The sequence below is a fragment of the Haemaphysalis longicornis genome, unplaced genomic scaffold (genome assembly GCF_048455015.1).
Source record: "Haemaphysalis longicornis isolate Haplotype H1 unplaced genomic scaffold, Haemaphysalis longicornis Haplotype H1 scaffold_4, whole genome shotgun sequence".
NCBI classification, from domain to species: domain Eukaryota; kingdom Metazoa; phylum Arthropoda; class Arachnida; order Ixodida; family Ixodidae; genus Haemaphysalis; species Haemaphysalis longicornis.
In genome coordinates, this window is record NW_027526361.1 from 86613737 (window position 1) to 86633359 (window position 19623).

The window sequence follows — 19623 nt, forward strand, 5'->3', positions numbered from 1 at the left end:
TTGGGTCGACGGCTGTCCAGCGGTTGTGCTTGGCGAGCGACGTCCTGCTCGCGGGTCGCTTCAGCAAAGGTGCGACCACTTCGGTACTGCTCCGTGGCATGTACGGCAGATGGTTGCGTTGCGACGAGCTCAGCTTGTGAACGGAAGAGGTAGAGTTCGTAGCTTATATTGAACCGTGAACTCGCGTACGCGTTCCGCTTCCGTCGGTACGACGCAGCTTACGCCAACTGTCGGCACTCGTTAGCGTCATGATGAACTGCTTCACTTCACCACTCCTAGACGGCAGCACCATACGCGTCAATGAAACTTTTTCTGGCGTTTCTCCTGTGTTCGTTGTCCTGGCGTCGTTTCCGTTACGGATATGACGTCATCGAAACCTTGGTATATCCCGGCATAAAACACTTTCGTGTTAAAATAAAAGAAACTTGAGCTTTGCCTGCATTTACTTAGTACGTATAACTAATTGTAAGCTTATTAAGGTGTGAAGGGGAAGGAAAGGAACGCCCGGTAGTTGTCTCTCGGAGAGTTCTTGGGGCTACCAAGAGCCATGCAATTAATCAATCTAACTAACATTGTGCGCTATCGGAATGTTTCCAGCCACCACTGTTGCAAAAACAGCATTTTTGGCTTGTTTGAATATGGAAATAAGCGGGGTGGTTTTGCTCTTTCTCATTTTTTAGGTGGCCGATTAGGCAGCGTGGCAATACCTAAATGTAAGTGCATATGCAACTCAATGGCAACATAGGCCCGTGGACCAGGGAGGGTCCGTAGGTTGTGACCAGGGAAGGCGGTATTCTCTGGCGCGTGGCTAGTCTCGCGCGCCGAGAACACGCACCGCTGACATTGACGCTACGTCTGGTGATGGTTATGAAGGGTGCTAGCGGTTGAAAAAGACGTGGCTGCTACAATGCTGATCTCACACGGTTGTTATATCTAACGCTGACAAATACTTGTTGCGTAGCCTGTAGCATTTCAAAAGCTGAGGCTCTCTGCTCCTGTAAAGTTGGGCGCATGAAAACAGCAAAATGGGGGCTCAGAAAGACTTACAAATGTGACCATCATGTTTATGCGTCTCGAGTATAGTATTTTCGTCGCCTTTAGACACATTGGTAGAAGCTCTTGTTTTTCCAGTTCGTAATAGCATACAGTGGATTTGGAAATACATCAATGTGACAGATATATGTGGTTTACATTACTTTAGATGCTCTGCGAACATTAGCAACGAGAACAGTTGGTGGTGTTTCGTCGCGGTGGCGCAGTGGTTAAGGCGTTGTGGTGCTGAGCTCAAGCCGGCGGTTTTGATCCCAGCCGGGGTGCATGGCTCCGTTTCTGATGGAGGTGAAAAAAGCAAAAACGCCCGTGCGTCGAGATATCAGCGCACGTTAACGATACCCGTGTAGTCGAAACTTATCCATATCCGTCCACTACGGAGAGCGCCTCATTGGCCAGTGACAGCTTCGGCCTATTAAAACCTAAATCTGAAACCTCAATCCGATATAAGTATTTGACATGCGTAGCAGTCTTAACTTTGACATACAAACACTGCTATGTAAACGAGTGCAATTCTGGGAGCAGCATGTACAGCCTGCATAGGATCCAAGCTTGCTATACACTCCGCTTCGGTGTGCAGAAAATGTTTGGTCTGCGCTTCTCAACAGCAGACTCAAACCGGATATGGAGTTTAATACCCGGAAGGTTCGCATTTGTAGTAAACACGCGAGCATGCCACTTTGGCGACGAAAAGAAAACGAAGTAAAAATATGAAGAGACATCACAACGTCTGCTGTTAGGGACATACGTTCTTCTTTTCCTTCGCACGTATATATTTTTTATTTCACAGCTGATGCATATCTGGTAAAGTAGGGCCATTTGAATTACTTTTACGTAACGCCGTATAATATCATTACGGGGAGGGTAGATCAGAACATCCTGCGCCGGCACGGGGCGCACATAGCCGAATGTGAATGCAATGCATGATCGGACCAGCCATTCATGGGAGTAACGGCCGGGCGCCTTACGAACTGCAAATTATATCAGCCCATTAGTTGCTAAGCTGTTTCAAGGCCTAACTGGTCATTATTCATTGCCATTATTTCCGATGATTGCATCCCATCTACCTTCCTTTATCGGGACATATATTTCGATATCCCACACACTGTTGCGCTATCACTTTGAAATGTAACCCAATCTATGTTTAGCCATGACTGAATTGTGACGATAAAGACGACGAATTTCTGTATTTATTCCAAGCAATAGTAGTAGTAGTAGTAAGCAATGTTGAATAAGGCGGACTTAGCCTTGCATAGCTGCCGGCAATTGCTCCGCCTAATCATCCCCAATACCATATCAGAGATTCTCAAAGTCATCACAGCTCACTTAGTCCTAAAATAACAGACACACATTGTCACCATACCTCACTTAGTCCTGTGGGCTGCAAGAATCCGAGTAGGAGATGAGACACCTCTCTTCGCACAATCCAGTGGTCCCTAGGACAAATAATGTCCTCCCACGTAGCATGGGGCACTCCTAACTTCTGGAGATCACGAAAAAAAGTTCGTCCGCTCAGGGTTGGTTTTGGAGCTGTTCACAATGAAGTGATCAATTTCCCCAGTCACACTGCCCGAGGGGCACAAAGGGGATGAAAGAACGTTGATTTTATGTAGCCAAGCGGGTGTACGGGCTGAGTCTGTTCTTACTCGGTGGAGCAAGCAACGTCCCTCATCCAGACCTTTAATTTGTTACCCTGCACGCCCTAGTTGCATTACATTGAATTTTAACCCAATCCATGACTCACCATGAATATTTCATAACTATAACCAGGAAACCTTTTTATATGTCTCACGTGATTCCCCTCATCGAGAACTTTGATGCCCCACACACCTAGCGGGATCATTTGTAATTTTGTCTTAATCTATGACCCACCATGACTCTCTCATGACTATACCCAGGACGCATTATTTATGTACAACGTTTTTCCCCTAACGGAAACCTTCAATTTGATACCCCACATGCTTTAGCGCCATCACCTTGAATTTTAACCCAATCTATGACTCACCAGGACTACCTAATGTTTATAACCACGAAGAATTCTTTATTTGTTCCACACTGTTCCTCCATCGAGACCTTATATTTGGTATCTCACACGCCTAGCAGCGTCATTTTGAATTTTAACCCAATTTATGACTCGCCATGACTTTGTCATGAATTTACCCATGAAGCATTGTTGATTTGTCTTACGCAATTCCCCTCATCGAGAACTATAACTTGTCACCCTTACGATCCAGCGGTGTCATTATGAATTTGAACCCAATATACGTCCCACCATGGTATGCCGTGATAATGGGGCCGAATTCTTTAAAAGAATTATTTCTTTAGCGTAACAGCAACATAAGAGGGCAGTACAAGCCTCTCCATGACAGAGAAAACAATGGATGGTATTTGCATGTCCACACTTCTCCTACTAAGCTGCTGGGTCACGTTATCGAACTCAAGAAAAACACCATGCGTAACTTGATATTCGTGCTTGGTGTACAGAGTAAAAAAATATCGGAATTCATTATCCGTTGATGAGCACGGAGTTGTTGTCTTCGCCGGTTGCTTCCTACCCCGCTACCTTCCCCCTCTTTTCGTAAGCCTGCAGCCATGATTGTAGCAAAACAGAAAAGCATGCCCCTCGCGAGGGGCACGGTCAAATGCAGAGCATTTTCGGGGGGCGCACGACGTTAAGTAGGACGCTGGCTCCGACGACAACATCTGAAGAGAGCGCAGGCGATGGCTGGATTGGAGCCCCGCACATACCCGATTTTACCTGGTTCGAAAGAAATTGACAGCGAGAGCGAACGCCGAGAACCGCCCCATCACGGCACGACCGCACCACGACCACGTCACGACTACGTCACGACTACGTCACGATCACGCCACAACTGTTGTTGCTCCCGCGCCAAACTACGACGCATGCGCGCCCCACCTGTTGCTGAACGCGATCCGAGCACGCAGAGAACACGCGAGGAGCAGCGGAGAGCAGGCGAGGAGGAGTAGGGGAGAGGGCGCACCTGGAACGGCTGTTGCGGACGCCGAGGCACGCAAACGCCGACAACGCCGGGTGACATCGTGAGTTAAAGAAATGCTCTGCATTTAAAAAATGCCAGTAGTTTTGAAACGACGCCGTAGCGCCATGCAAATGCATGTGTTCTCGGTCGGGGGCGCCGCTTTGAAGTGTGGAGCAGAGACGGCGATCCCCGCCAGGTGCAGTAGCACAAAGGCGCAAAGCGACACGCAAAACGACGGGGGGAAGTGGGTGTCGCTTTGCGCCGTTGTGCGAGTGCACTCCGCGGGGATTGCCGTCTCTGCTCCACACCTCAAAGCGGCGCCCCCGCCCGAGAACACATGCATTTGCATGGTGCTACGGCGTCGTTTCAAAACGATGGCCTCTCGTTTTAGAGAATTCATCCCAGGAAGCATTTTTTCGTTCGTCCCACGGTATTCCCCTCATCGAGACCTTTTATTGCCATACGCCCTAGCGGCTCCATTCCGGATTTTAACCCAATTTATGACTCGCCATGACTATATCCCAAATTTAACCATGAAGCATTATTTGACCTGCGTTACTGCTCTAATTCAGACCTACAATTTGTCATTTTAACCCAATCTACGACCCGCCATGACGATGTCATGATAATAATCAGGAAGCATTTTTGCATTTGTCTCACGTGCTTCCCCTCATCGAGACCAATTGGCTGCGCCACAAGCCCTAGCGGCATCAATTTGAATTTTAACCCAATTTATGACGAACCATGACTACCTCATGATATAACCATAACGCATTTTTGTCCCACGTGATTTCCCTTACCTAGAGCTTAATTTTGGTCCCCTACACACCCTTGCGGAATCAGTTTGAATATTAACCCAATCTATGACTCACTATGACTAGGTGATGTACATACCCAGTGAGGTTTTTTTTTTTTACTTACCCCACGTGATTCCCTTCATCGGGACATTTAGTTTTATAGCTTGCGCGCCCTAGTGGCATCAATTTGAATTTTCACGCAATCGACTAGTCACCATGACTATCTCCTGATGCGGTCGTTTTCGGTGTAAACGGGCGTCGCCCGGACGTTTCAGTTGACACCTCATTCGAAACAGCAGAGGGGACGGCCACCGCCTCTTCCTCCCCTTGACGCTTACCTCTTCCTTTATGACCCCTGGCATATCATTAATCGTTAACAGAAGCAGGGGGACAAGCAGCAAGCAGGCTCCGCCGTCTGCTTGTTAACCACCCTCTACCACATTCTTTGAGGCTCCGTCGCGAGTCAAAGGCGAGATAAGCAGCCCATTTGACCTCACCAGTGGATTATCACACGCCAAGGCGTTTAAAAGGGGTACAGAGCCAGAAAAATACCGAGCCATCTCTTCTAACCTGAAACCTGGAGAGCGGCAAAGCATGCAGTGTATTCAAAGATTGTAATTCCCTCTCTTGCTACACGGCGCGCGCTGAATACGTGTCATACCGATTACGAAGACGGAGGAGAAGTAAAATTCTAAACGGGAAACTGCAAATTTTAAAGTTAAAGCGAGCAAGCAGCGAAATAAAAGCAAGCAAGCAGTGCAAACGAAAAATGAGTGTCCCGGGGTGTCCTTTTCTAGCGCGAAAAGGAGGTCCCGGGGAGTCCTTTTCTTTTCTAGTCCTGGGGTGTCCTTTTCTAGCGGGGTGTCCGTTCTAGCGCGAGGCGTTGGAAAACGAGTGTCCCGTTGTTTTAGTACCGTGACCACATGCGAATACGACGTCGAACGGCGACGACCGCATGATACGCTGACAGTTGGAGCCCGTAAGGTGCTCTGCCCCTAAAAGAACACTGCTGCACTCGTACATGGTGTCAAGAAAGGCATGCGTCCCCTCACCGGCATTCTGGGTCACCAAATAATTTGTGGCGAACAGTGACTTCATCCACTTGGAATGAACAAGATCAGCAGCTAGCCATGTTCTATGTTATAATCTGATTGGTTTGTTTGAACTGATGGATTTACTTCGGCTTAAATATGAAATCTTACGCCCACCACTGCACCCTACAATCACGCCGGAAACAATTCATGGAGGCCGATATCCTACACGAATGCCGGCTCAGCTATCCCCGTCTCACACGGACTTAGCATCACACATCCTCAAGCGGTCTGATGCAGACTCACTCGGACTCAGACTCACTCAGATTTGAACTCACTCGGTAGCAATTGTATTCAAACCCACTCTGGTTCGGCCATACTCATACTCAGTCGGGCTCAAACGCACTCGGGATCACTCCAGCTCAAACTCAATCGGGATCACGCGGGGTCACTTGGGTTCAAAACCAGTCGGGATCACTTGGCACACACGTACTAAAACTCACTCGGGCTCACTCTGGTTCAAACTCAATCGGCCTCATGTCACACTAGTCTCACGCTCACTCAAACTTAAACTCAGGAGTGAGTTTGAGCCTAAATGAGTCAGAGTGAGTGCACTCATGAGTGAGTCCACTGTCCGCCGACCTCTGGCCTGAAGATATTGAAGTAGACGTTGTGGGCGACGAGGGACGATGCGCTCAGCATGGACGAGTCCACGGATGACATGACTGCCGCCGTGATGGCCAGCTGGGCAACGATGGACATGACTCCCGGCATCAGGTAGTGCAACGCGAGCGGCAGAACGTGCTTCCGCTGGTCGGTGCCCAGGTTGAACGGCCCCGTGTAGCCTGCCGCCGTGAAGTCTGCTCGCGCGGGGATCGCGAAAAGAAGATGTCAGTAGGAATGTGCATTCTTGTTTGTTTTTGTATGCAGAATACAAAAACAGCTCCGCTACTCATTTGAAATAACTCTCATTTTATCCGCCGTGATAACAAACTTGTTACAGCGATGGACTACGCCGCAAGGGGCGACACTTGGATTCCTGCGCTCGGTGGCTGTTCAAGCACCCACGTGTACGAGTTGAAGTTCCCGTTGATTATCACCACACAGGGCCTTAATTAACCCATGGAATTCCGCTGTTGCATCCCTTTAGCCCTGAGTTATGCTGTTGTGCCGAACCACAATTCAAACTCTATACATCGGTTACGTTTCTAGCACGTCACTTTGCAACCTCATCTCAGTGAACTCAAAATGTACATACTCATTAGCTCAGATACTTCACTGACGCCATCAACAACCGTAATAACAACTGATTCTGTCAGACGGTGGCATGTATACCGAGACCAGATCGCACCAACGCTCCCACGAATCACGTAGGGCGCTGCTTAAGTTGGTTGTACAAGTTGTACACAACCTCTATGCTGGCACCGCGTTGTTGCACCATTTCTTAACAGAATTAATAATGCGTTTTAATATAAAAAAAACTTTCTGCGTGCTTATGGGGCATCAAGCGGGTACTCCCAACGTCAAGCTGAGAACGACAAAACCACCGCATAGTGTTCTTGAAGCGCAATCGAAAATAATGTTTTATTTTTAATAATGGCCGAAATTACAGTTAGGTAACATTAGTAGTCTTAGATAAGACTACTGCTTCTAGTTAAGAAAAACCACATAGTAGCTAGCTAGTAGAAGTAGAAAAAGTAGCTAGTAGCTTGTACTACTTAGCTAGTACGAAAACTAGAAGGCGTAACTACGGTGAACATCCCTTTTCCATCTCTTTTCGCAGCAAGATGAACAGTGCCACCATCCAAATAAAGCTCTAACCCGTGTTCACCTACATGTTACTCCTATTTCTGTTTCCGAGCCATGTTGCTTTCCCTCTGATCACTTGCTTGCTAAAATTTGGTATTTAATTGCACTGACCGCAGGTGTACTACGCATCCGTATTTTCTGATTTGCACATATCGGAGCCAACGGGTAGGCACGCCGAATTAGAGTTTAAATTGATTTCCCTGCTGGAACAATCGGAAGTCAAATCCTGGTGATGATACTCAAGTCTCCTGCTAACTCACAACGTAGGCATTGCTGCCCGCGTACCCTGCCGTGTTCCTACATCGCTTGTGCGATGTAGTAAAGCATGGAAAATACAGGCATAACGATTGGCGTACTGGCACTTTTGGCGACGCCGCCTACGATGACGGGCGGGATGGCGAAGAATATGCAGCCCACGGCAGACATGTACGAGAGCATCTTGGCCGTGAAGATGGAGTCGGCACTCAGGACTCTCTGGAAGTAGACCTGCGCAGTGGGCACAACGACAGGGTTCGCGGATACGCGTGTTGATATTCACAAACGAGCAAAGGGGCTACAGGTTACGTTCTGTTCCCGAATTTAGAACTCTGTTTCACATGCAGAAAATTACGCGCAGCAACCCATTTTGTTACCCAACCGACAGGCAGTGAACGCCGTAACGGCATACTATATGGGAAGAATACCGAACTTCCGAGAATGGTACGCAACCGTCACAACCAAATCAGGCACTGTGGCTTGCAAAATGTTGTTGGAAGTTTGCAAGTTATTTTAGCGATGGAGTTGCAATGTGTGCTCAATACAACTCCCGTTAAATCATTTTATTTTAAGTTCTTTTTGCACATTCGTATACTTCCTCCACATGGAGAACCTGGCTAGTTCAGGCGGCTAGGTTTGCTGTTTGTGCTCGTATCGCAGCGCAATATCAAAAGAGCCTGAATGACAACTAAGCATTCTATTTATTATTTATTTATTTGTACATACTGCAGCCCTTTCAGAGCTATAGCAGGAGCGGTTGAAATACAAAGCAGCGATTAGAAGTGCGCGCATAACTTCATGGAACGACAGAGACAATATACACCCGTACAAACACTGCAGTTCTATTCAGAACAAAAGCTCAATCCTGTAGATGCCAATGCCAATGAATGAAATTATTCTTCTCTCGTCATGATACAAACACGATATCTTTCCCACCATTCTACAGAGAGAGAGAGATCAAACTTTATTTAAAGTGGCCCATGTCCGGGCTGCCGAAAATGTGGTTCTGGTGGGCCTGGAAGATGTTCAGGTGGGAATTCCGCAGGTGTCATGGCCCCGCACGTGGGCAATGTGCCGGGCGAGGCGAGGCCAAAGGATGGGGCGAAGATCAGGCGGAGGAGCGGCCCAGTTTTCCCATGAGTATGGAATGTGGGATGGTAAAAGGTGTGGATGAAGAAAGTGAGGTGATCTCCTGGCGCGAGGGCAAGTCCAGTAGGTGTGTTTAACGTCGGGATAGGCACCACACACCTGACAGTGGGGCGTGCCATCTCGGGTCATGATATAGTGAAGAACGAGGTCACAAGGGAGGGAGAGAGTCTGAGCCTGGCGGATGTAAGTGCCTTCGCGGCGTGTGAGGTCAGAAGTGGGAGGAGGAAGATTACGGCGGGATCTGCGAAGGTCCTTCAGCTGTTGCCTCCGGGCCTTGCGATGGGCGGCGCGTTCTTCCTTGGGGCTGTAGTCCTGGGGCCAGGGTTGAGGGTCGCTCGGGTTTCGATTTGCACGAGCAAGGGCATGAGCCCTTTCATTCCCTACAATTCCCTGGTGTTCGGGGACCCATTCTAGAAATACGTGCAGGTGACTGGGCTGCCATGTAGCATGTCAGCTCGTGATGAATGTGCGCAGGTAAGGAGTTAGTTGCGAATTCTCTGAGGGCAGATTGACTATCCGTGCGGATGGTAATTTGGTCAGTTGAATGGGGTTGCAGCATGATCTAATCGGCAATGGCTTGAATTTCAGCAGCTGTAGAAGAAGGTACATTACAGTGTTGACGGATGGTTTCTTCACGTGGACCTACCGTGACAGTTGTGGCCATGTTGTCGGTAAACGTGGCGTCTGTGTAATATGTGTCATGTGATGGGCTGGAAAGATGGAGGGCTCTACTTCGGCGCCTGCCGGAGTCTGAAGACGAGCTCTAGAATTTAGAAAGGAAGTGCAGGACCGCGAATATTTCTGGGGTAACAACACTTTCGTTTCAGATTTTCAATTCCCAATCATGAGGTAAGTGTTCGGAAAAAAAGGTTTTCGCCATGCATTAGAATTTGTACGTACCCGTGACATTGGCATGCAAGCAACTGCTGACGACGTAGCGAGTGTCACGCGCAGATCTCGCATGAGAAGAAATGACCACACAACAAGAGAAGTAGTGGTGAAAGACGACTAAAAAGAAGACTAGAGGAACGCGCCGCCAATGTCGTTCCGCAGGCTACGGCGACGAGCACTCGCGACCACAGAACGAGCTCGCGCCGGCCGCTGGCCAATCGGAAGCGGCCAAAAACAGCGGCCGGCGGCAGAGGCGAGCCGGTGATGGGAGAAACAGCCACGGTAAACGGTGGATTGTGACCAGGACGCGGCGGTCGAGTGCTCGAACCCGTGCCGTGCATAAAGAAGTCGTCCACAACCGCAGCCTCCAGGACCTTTCCTTCGCAACCGAGTCAGGTGGCCGGACATCGAAAAAAGACAGCGACGCCCCAAGAAAGCTGCGTTCGTTGCACTGCGGCGGCGGTAGCTCGGAGCGCACTCTACAACCGCGCGACACGCCACCTGAACATTTCAACGCTGCTTCCGACTTGTGCCGGTAACAACCAAGTACTGCGTCCTATTCCTTCTTTTCCAGACTGACTTTTAAAGCAAAGCTTTACAAATTTCGTCCCGCGGTTTCGCCGCGGATGCACAAGTTCACCTCTTGACCCGAGACACGCCCTCTGCGACACAGCCCTTGAAGCGCATCGCGTCATTCGCCAGGCCCGCTTTCGGCGCTACGCAAAGGGCCCCATTTTCAACCGTTCTGCTCCACTAGCGGCGGCGGCCGCTGCGTTTGCGAGCGCTCAGCTGATCGGCAGCCGACCAACTCCGCCGCCTCCCACGAATGCGCGGGTGGGTCGTCTCGGGCTACGCGACTCGTCTTGCCCCCGGAGAAGGGGAACGCCGCGTTCGCCGTGAATGAAAGCGAGGCAGGCCTCCTTCCGTGAGCGTTGCACGGGACTGAATGACGTTGAGTCGTTATCGGCAATACAGCTGCATCAACCAAGCCAACCGAAACCAAGCCAAGCCTAACCAAGCGAAACCAACCTAACCAAGCGAAACCAAGACTGAACCAGACTAAGCCAAGCTTTTGCTTTCCATAGCCAAGGTTAGCTGAGCTGAGCCACAGCCATTTTTTTTCGTTTAACTCGTTACCGCTTTCCATACAGCATTCTCGCTAGTTCCTCTATTTTAATGTGCGACTGCATCTGATTCACTCGCCTTGTCCATGCAGCGTCGTCGGCGTTGTTGTCGTCCGCCCCTCCCCCATTCTCCTCGCCGCGCGAGCTGCGCTCTCCGCCACCCACCCCCTCTCCTCTCCGATGCCCCTCTCTCGCGAGGGGCATTGGATTGGATTCAAATGGATTGACTTGGCTTGGCTTTGATTGGATTGGATTAAAGTGGATTGTGTTGGACCATGGAGGAAAGAAAAGGTTAGGAGAGGCCCTGACGTCACATTTATGAAGCCGAGTGCCGCCATGACTTGAGCCCACAGAGCCCAGCACTCTATCCCATTATCCTTTGCTGTCTCCGGTTTGATTTGACTAACATGACGTCGCCCTGCCCTCCCGCTTCGAAGCGAAAACAGCTTCGTCGCTAATTCCTCGGTGCGATGTCATGTTCTAAGCAGTTCATTTCGCCTTCAATTTGCCCATTCTAACCTTCACCCAAAGTTTCAATCGAAAAACGGCCTTCGTTTTTTAGATAGAACGACGATTTTTCAGCTCTTAAGCCTGGCAAAGTAGCGTTTGTCGTCGTCATAGTAACAGGCTCGCGGGATGGCGAACGCAGACGACGGGAGCATTGTTTGGGGTCTTACAACACTGCGGTCTTTGTACGCTACGTCTCAGCAGCGATAAATTTCACTTCACTTCACAAAGAAGAAACGCAAAGCGAGCAAAGAACGAACTGTGGCTCTCGCCAACGATGAGCGAAGGGGATTTTCCCGGCAGGTCTCCGGCGGCGGCAGCGGCTCGCTCCGCCGATCTCGACGCGCCGTAAGCGCCGCTGCGGCCGGGGTACGAGTTAAGGCCGCCTCCGAAGGCGGAGTTTTCAAACTGGCCTAATCTAAAAACGTTTATCGTAGCGACTGCGCTGGTTTGCAAGTGTAGCGAGGCAGCCACATACCAAGCACCTTAAAAATTTGTCCGTTCTATTCGCCCAAATTTGGTCGCCGCAGTTGTAAACAAGCAACGTTGTCCATGGGCTCAAGAAAAAAGACGCCACTTCCTCCACACTTTTTGCAATGCTTTGGGATGCTAGAGGCCTCTCCTGAGTATTCTTTCCTCCATGTGTTGAACTGTGTTGCGTCATAGCCGCGGCAGACACACTGGCGCCGGCGCATGTGCAGTCCTCTCTCTTCCGCGGTCTCCTCTCCTTCGGGCGCGCTGCGCATATAACCGGTGTGCCGCTCTCCGGCGGCCTTTCGGTCGACGGTTGCTCTCCGCTTGCGCTTGAACCCCCCTCAGCGTCGCATCACACCAGGGTTCCCGCGAGGGGAGGCGGGCGTTTTTCTCTATTGTTCTTTAGTTTGTCTCTGTCGAGTGTGTGCATTTTGTTAGGGTTTCGGGTAATATGGACTGTCTCGTTTACGAAGTTTCTTCTATTTATTATTGACCCCGAACCTGACAATTATTGGCGTCCGCGACAGGACAAGACCAGATCATTTTATAATCCTCATAAAACCCGATAATGGAGGCACGGAATACAATTGGCGTAGGCGAGCCCTTGGGCTTGAGTGGCGAGGTATTGAGGCAGTGGGCCCACGCGGAGCCGAAACACTTGCACGACGAGTTTGTCCAGTGTGAAGGCTGCTGAAACTGCGGAGTGGTAGTTCGCTTGTGTCGGCTCGAACGTCAACCGGCGCTTGCGCAAGAATGGCAGCACCGTCACCGCGCAAATTTTGCGGTTCGCGCAAAGGAACCGGCAGCTAAACGCCAGCGGCCTGAGGGTCCCTCCCCTCTGCCATAGCTGTAGGGAGAGAAATCGACCGCTACGAGAGAACGTATGAGACCATTGCGCCATCTATCGGTGGGTCTGGAATCGGTTTCTTCGTGGTCTCCGGCGGATCTGAGAACCTGCTCCTATCACTGCGTGACGCCCGACCTTCATCAGATGGACAAAAAGGCTACATCTACGCAGCTCCGCTGTAAATAAACACCGCTAAAAGTACCACAGCCTTTAAAGAGAACATGAGGACAAAATACAAGTTTGTTTTATTCGAAAGATTTCGTGTTTTATAGAGCTCCTAGCGCTTGGGGGGCAGCAAATGTTGCCGTATTCCCTAAGAAATTAATCCATTTAGGTTAAAGTGTTGATTCTCTCACCAAATCTTGCGTTTTCGACGTCAGCAATGAAGTCATAACTGCGCGTAAACAAACTTGCACTGCATGATTTGGCTGCAGCGGTGCTTGCCGGCAGTCTTCCCAGATGGCGCCACCGTACTCGCGCACGGACCGTTGTCTGCCGTTGCTTTGTTTTTTTACCGTATTTGCACCTGGCCTGTTTTTGTTACTGTAGAAACTAATCGCTTCGTGAAACGGAATATCCAATCGGCCAGTGCGTGTAAGACAACTCGAAAGCGGCGTAGTGCATGCAGTACCAAGAGCAGTACAACTCGGTACATCTATGTTTACGCGTGCTTTCGTAATTTCCACTGTTTATCCCCCATTCTTACTGCTGTAAAAAGAATGTGCCCTAAATTTAAGCGCAAATACCTTGTTCGGCAAGCTTATAAGCTCTGCCTAATTTGCGTTTGCTTTCGCCGGCTTCCGGCAATCGCAGAGCTGGCTGGTATGACATCATAGGTTCTGTTGAGGGAGATGAGCTAGTGGGTGGCATGGCCACTCCCTTTTTTCCCAATTATATAGCTTATTTGAGCGAAGTTTGTGCTAAATGTGGTGTCAGTATTTGAAATGAACCAAATTTGTGTTTTGTATTCATGGCCCCTTTAAGGAAGTACCTGCCAAGGAATCCCGCCGAAGGTGGTCATCAGAAAGAGGTCAACCATCTGGCTGATGTCTGTGTTGTTGATCTTGCCTAGCCAGTAGTTGTGCGGGGCGCCGATCGTGCCAACGGCACTGCTCGTCGTCAAGAATGGCAGGCACGACCACTGCGAACGCGCAAACGTCCGATAAGCAACATTCCCTCGATACGCAGGATGTAGAGACACTGCTCCGAACGGTCTACCCACTTACTATTGCCACGCGACTGACTAGAGGTGCCTAATTCATGTATCATGCACGGCGACCTGTTGTCAAATTTCAAGCCGTCAGCTGCCAGGGCCGCGTTCCTCGCAAGGGACTGGCCAAGGGAAAAAGGTTGGCCAGTTTGAATCAGAAGTGAACATGGGCCATAGCGTCGTCCTTGACTGCGATAGGACGTTGTCCCCGCGACATAATTAGCATGATGGATTCACATAATCGCGAGAGCTCTGGAAAATGGAGGAGCCGCCGATGACCTCACGATTTTTCATAGTTCGTACCAGGTAACACTACATATGTGACGGTGTTATGGCGATCTCTGGATTTATTTGTGACGTCATTCTGCCGACGATGATATTTGTAGCACATTTGTGTGATCTTCCCACCCGCGTACTTTAATCTTTATAGTGTAGGCAGCTTCCCTATAAGCAGTGTAAGAAGTGCTCGAAAGCGTCAGAGATATGCTTTGCGGCGTTTTTGCAGAGCTACATGTCGCGCCGAGTTCAAATTTGGGAAAACCTAGAGGATGTCGGAAGTGCTGTGTTTGGAAGCTAGCCTCTCCGGGTTATACAAGGCATTATACAAAGCATGTAGAATTTGGATTCTTAAGAATACACTACATGACGAACTTTGCAGAGAAGGTTGGGAAGGAAATGGGTGACGTCACGGCAAACATTGAAGTGTGCAAGTAAAATACGGGCCTTGGACATAAATAATTCATTCGCTCCAAAGCGTTTCACGGATGTTTTCTCCTGACCTGACCAGAGTTTATATTTCAAGGTAACAAGGAACATGCCATAAATGATCTACAACAAGGTTTGAAGGTTTCGAATTATTTGGCACCTATTTGGAACCCTGTTTGCAGATGTTATACTAAGCACATAAAATGTTTAGCCATTGTTCTCAAACAGAAATAAATGCGATGAGGAGTTCAAATATCCCGCCAATGTGCTGCATATTATAACCGATTTGACGGAAAGAGTTAAAGTGGCCTCATTTTGGAATTCGGGAAAAAATGACTAATACAGGCCTTTGTAACCGTCATTTTTGTGTTATTAAAGCGCAATTTATTGACATCGTAGAATGTTTGTCCCTCGTCGTGGCCGAACTCGATGTGGCGCCTTCAACGCACTGGAGATGACGTCCACGTTATGGGTGATTCACTGGAAAAGTGTTAGGTGTGCTGCCTAATTACAAGTTTTACTGAATATCATTAAGGTCAGTGCAGCCGTTCCTCTATAGCTTCTTTTTTTCCCGGTGCCTACAGAATATATGAATGTGGCCCTGGGTTTGTATTTAAAGCAAAGCAGTAAGAGGTAGGGTAATGTGCAGGGTAGAGCTTTGAAGGTTGCATTTTCAGTTCATGGGTGGTGTTTTGAACTTCTAAGTGGGATATTCGGGTGATGTGTGGGCTAAGTTTGAAATTTGTAGTCGTGCTCATTTCATGGAGATCGGAAAAGGCGTTTCACAGTCATTCCAAACCTGAAAAGCTTACTGGAACTATTTTACTTTTCACGGAGAAATTCGCTCTGAATTGTGAAACGTGGCATGGTAACCAAGCTTGCTACGGAGATAAGCATTGCAGTAAGGTTCAATCGCGTCAGTTTTGTTTCTCTTTGTGAGGTCGCCTTACCCTCCCCCTTCCATGATGTAAAAGGGGAGGAGGAGCGGCCCTGTGAGAATTACCCCTTGCTCTGTGCAGATTTAATAAAGGTTCAGCTCACAATTTAAACCCAGGCGCTGGCTCAATTTTTCGCTCCTACGCCTCAACACAGCGTCTTCCGTCAAATGTCCAAATGTTCGAAAACGCACTTAGGAAACGGAGCCCACAAGCATTTTAACCAGTTCGGTTCTTCAAAAACAAAAACCATTCTCCGACTACAGTGCGGACGACACTGATAACTAACCATGCCCAGGATGGTGGTGATCAGTTGGACCATATCCGTGTAGATAACGGAGGCGAGGCCACCCAAGGACGTGTAGAGGACGATGATGGCGATGCACACCACTATAACGAAAGTGGAGTTCAGATGCGCCATGGTGGACGCCGTGTCTCCTGCATTGAGGCACCAACAACGTGGGGTTTGTATAAGTGAACACCACGGGTGGTGTACGTAAATTACGGATGAAGTAGGGGTGGATTGGGAGGCGGGCTACAGCTCTCCATCTTTCTCGCACGCCCGCACGTCCGGGTGCGCGCGCACACGCACGCACGCACGCACGCACGCACGCACGCACGCACGCACGCACGCACGCACACACACACACACACACACACACGCGCGCACGCACGCACGCGCGCACGCACACACACACACACACACGCGCGCGCGCACACACACACATACACACACACACGCACGCACGCACACACACATACACACACACGTACGCACACACACACACACACACACACAAGCACACACACGTACGCACGCACGCACGCACAAACACACACACGCACAAACGCACGCACGCATGCACGCATGAGCTGAGATAAAGTTAGCTCAGCATTCTCCCACAAACTACGAAAATGAATAAGTGTTGTGTCAGTCAAAACTGGTGCAGTTGCCACTGTTAATCACCTTACTTCAAATATCTAAGCTTCCAAACCCATGGGAAGTTACCATGTTTACAGCCATGTCTGGTGTTACTAAATAAAGGATGACCATATGGAATTCTCGCCTTGCTGTCCTTGGTCGCTTTCTCCTGACGCGAAAATCTTGCGTGCCTTGTTCAGAGCCGTCCGTTTCAAGCAAGCCCTGTTTAGCGAAAGGCGGGCAACACGGATGTAACGAACAAGACCAAGGCCTGGCGGAGGTATCAGCGCTCACGATGGGGGCCGAAACCACGACTACGTCACCGCTGCATACGAACGCTTAAAGGAGGCACGAAGACAAAATACAACCTTGTTTTATTAAAAGAAATGGTGTTTTATGGTGCTCCCAGCGCTCGTCCGGCAGCAAACGATGCTTCATTGGCTGAGAAAATAAACATTTGAAGCCAGAATTTCAAATCGCGAGCTAAGTCGTGTGTTTAGGGACTTCAGCGTTGACATATTAAGGGAATGTACCTAGAACGAACATCACTGCGCTAACTAAGGCTTCTGCCAACGGCGAAACGTCAAAGGTTTCTTGCCTTTCTTTTACTGTCTGCCTTCAGAGATCGGGGGATAATAGCGTTCAAAGACCACTGTCAGCACTTGCTCTGTTTCAGACCGGATTAATACAAGGTTTGCTTTTATTGCGGTTAATAGTCATCATTTGTGAACAATTGGGTATGCTCGACAAACGGCCTCCCGTAAGTGGCGATGTCACTGATGCAAGTTGACCGGTGTCGTGTCAGACAAGCCCAAAGCTCCGTACGCAATTTTTACGTGTCCGTTCGTAACTTTCAGTGATACCCCGCCATTCTTCCTGCTATAAATAGAATGTGCACTGAATTTACGCGCAAATAACTGATGCTGGAAGCTCGTAATCCCTGTTTTCTTGTTGGGTTTTGCCGGCCTCACCCAAACGCAACATGCTGCCGACTATACGTCGTGAGTTCAGTGAAGAAACGCAGCTAGGGTGTCGCATGAATATTGCCTGTTTTCCTCATTATGTGGTCTATTTTAGCAAAGTTCGTGTTAAGTGGTGTCAGGATTATTCTAACGAGGCAATCGTTCGAATTATCAAAACTTACATTTTGGGTTCATGCGCCCCTTAAACATCCGCGTAAAAACTGACGAAACTCGTAATTATTCCCCTGGGAGCTGGGGCACAGGCTTCGGTACTTCTCTTATAAAGCTCTCACGACGGACCTTCGTTCTTTCTTCTGCAACCCTTAGGTCTGTAATATATTCTATATAAGGGGAGTGCGAACAATAATGACACTGCGGTTATTAGACATTGTCCTCGATGATATAAAAAACGCAGTTAGAATAAAGACACCCAAGGGTTAAAATAAAAAAAAATCAGCTTGGTGCATGTTTTGATAGAGACAGGAGTGGGGGGGGGGGGGGGGGGGGGGACTAAAAGGGTTTATTGCCCGTGTGGTGAGTTTACCCTTTTAAGTTATCTCACTTCTTCGATTTGTGTGGTCTCTGGGCGAAACCTAGAATTCATCTGGTCGCAAGGTTTCGGGAGCTGGCCATAAATGTTTCAGTGGCGCTCTTATGCTTTCGCGCGAAAGGACAAAGGGTAGTTGTTTGCTGAGTCCCGTTAAACCGCACCTTGCAGCTGTCGCTCAAATCTCACTTGATGTGACAGCGCAACTGGCCAGTCATACTTCGGCAGTTCATTTATGGATGATTAGCTTCCAAACTTTCTCAAATAAATTGAGAATCACAAGACAACTTCAATCTCTTCCTACGTTGCGGCGCAAATTGCATAAGCCGCTTTCGTGTCCCACCGAGGGCGGACAGGTTGGAGGCCGTCCAGAAGACCTCGCCGCACACAGCTGGTATGCAGAGCAGCACGGCGATCCAGGGGCCGTAGTATTGCTGGAAGGGGTCCAGCATGGTCACCGCCCGCGCCTCCCTGGTCTTGTCGGCGAACAGCCACCCACCTGCGTGTTTGCAGGCCGAGAATGTCAATTTGCGCGAACTCTCTCTGGGACGTATAACGGAATGCCACATTGACAGCAGGGGGCCCCGGTCAACCCTTGTCAACGCCGTGCCGCTTGAGAAGAATCTTTTCTGGTGTCCTCCCCAGCAAGTTGAAATATGGCCAAAGCGGAAGTTGCAAACAGAAGTGTCCCGGCTGCCTGATGGTGTTTTTTGTATTGCAAGAGCTTCAAATTGCATATTGTGAAACAATCCCGCGTCCGACATCGGCGTTGGCGTCTGCGACAGAAGAACGGTTCCTTGAGGAACATAGCTTTGTAGCAGAATAACAAAAAGGTGGATCCCTCGCAATCGCGGTAACTGACGTAAACGGAAGCTTTCAACGGGGCATGCGTAGGATAAAATTAACTTGCGTATGATTATTTTGACAGTTTTAGAATGACGGGCGTTGTTACTGATTTTTCTAAAGGGTGACTACAGTGGCGCGTGCACTGAGAGAGAGGAGACGCAACGAGGAACTTTCAAGGTCTCAATATTGCTGGCGAAGACGACACCAGTCTAAGCGCGGAGAACGTGACACACCCACGAACAGAGGCTTATTCTGGCGGTTTGCGACCAGTCGCTTTCCAACCGGCCCTAGGGAGTGGTATTAGGAGGCCAGTCTTCCATGGTGTAACATCCCCTGGCGCACAGAAATCGTGCACAACAGGGTGCAACAAAATCGTGCCCCCTCCGTCCGTCTAACGACGTTGATGGCTCGACCTTGTCGAAATGGAGCACTCGCTGGACTGGTATTTGGAGCTAGAAAAAGTATTGAACATGCCGCGTTTTTACTTAAAGGAGCCATGAAGACAAAATACAAGTTGGGCTTATGAGAAAGACTGCTTAGTCCCGATAACAATGATACCAATA

General features: G+C 49.2%; 1 protein-coding gene across 1 annotated transcript in view; it reads right to left on the reverse strand.

Annotated features, from left to right (window-relative positions):
* Nucleotides 1-19623, reverse strand: part of LOC144179821 (high-affinity choline transporter 1-like) — a 41164-nt gene that overhangs the window by 12986 nt on the left and 8555 nt on the right. The window contains exons 4-9 of the mRNA XM_077708253.1: nucleotides 18558-18713; nucleotides 16073-16221; nucleotides 14160-14265; nucleotides 13925-14109; nucleotides 8043-8172; nucleotides 6520-6737 (exon numbers count right to left, since the gene is read on the reverse strand). Coding sequence (XP_077564379.1) covers nucleotides 6520-6737; nucleotides 8043-8172; nucleotides 13925-14109; nucleotides 14160-14265; nucleotides 16073-16221; nucleotides 18558-18713 — 944 coding nt within the window. The remainder of the gene's footprint in view (nucleotides 1-6519; nucleotides 6738-8042; nucleotides 8173-13924; nucleotides 14110-14159; nucleotides 14266-16072; nucleotides 16222-18557; nucleotides 18714-19623) is intronic.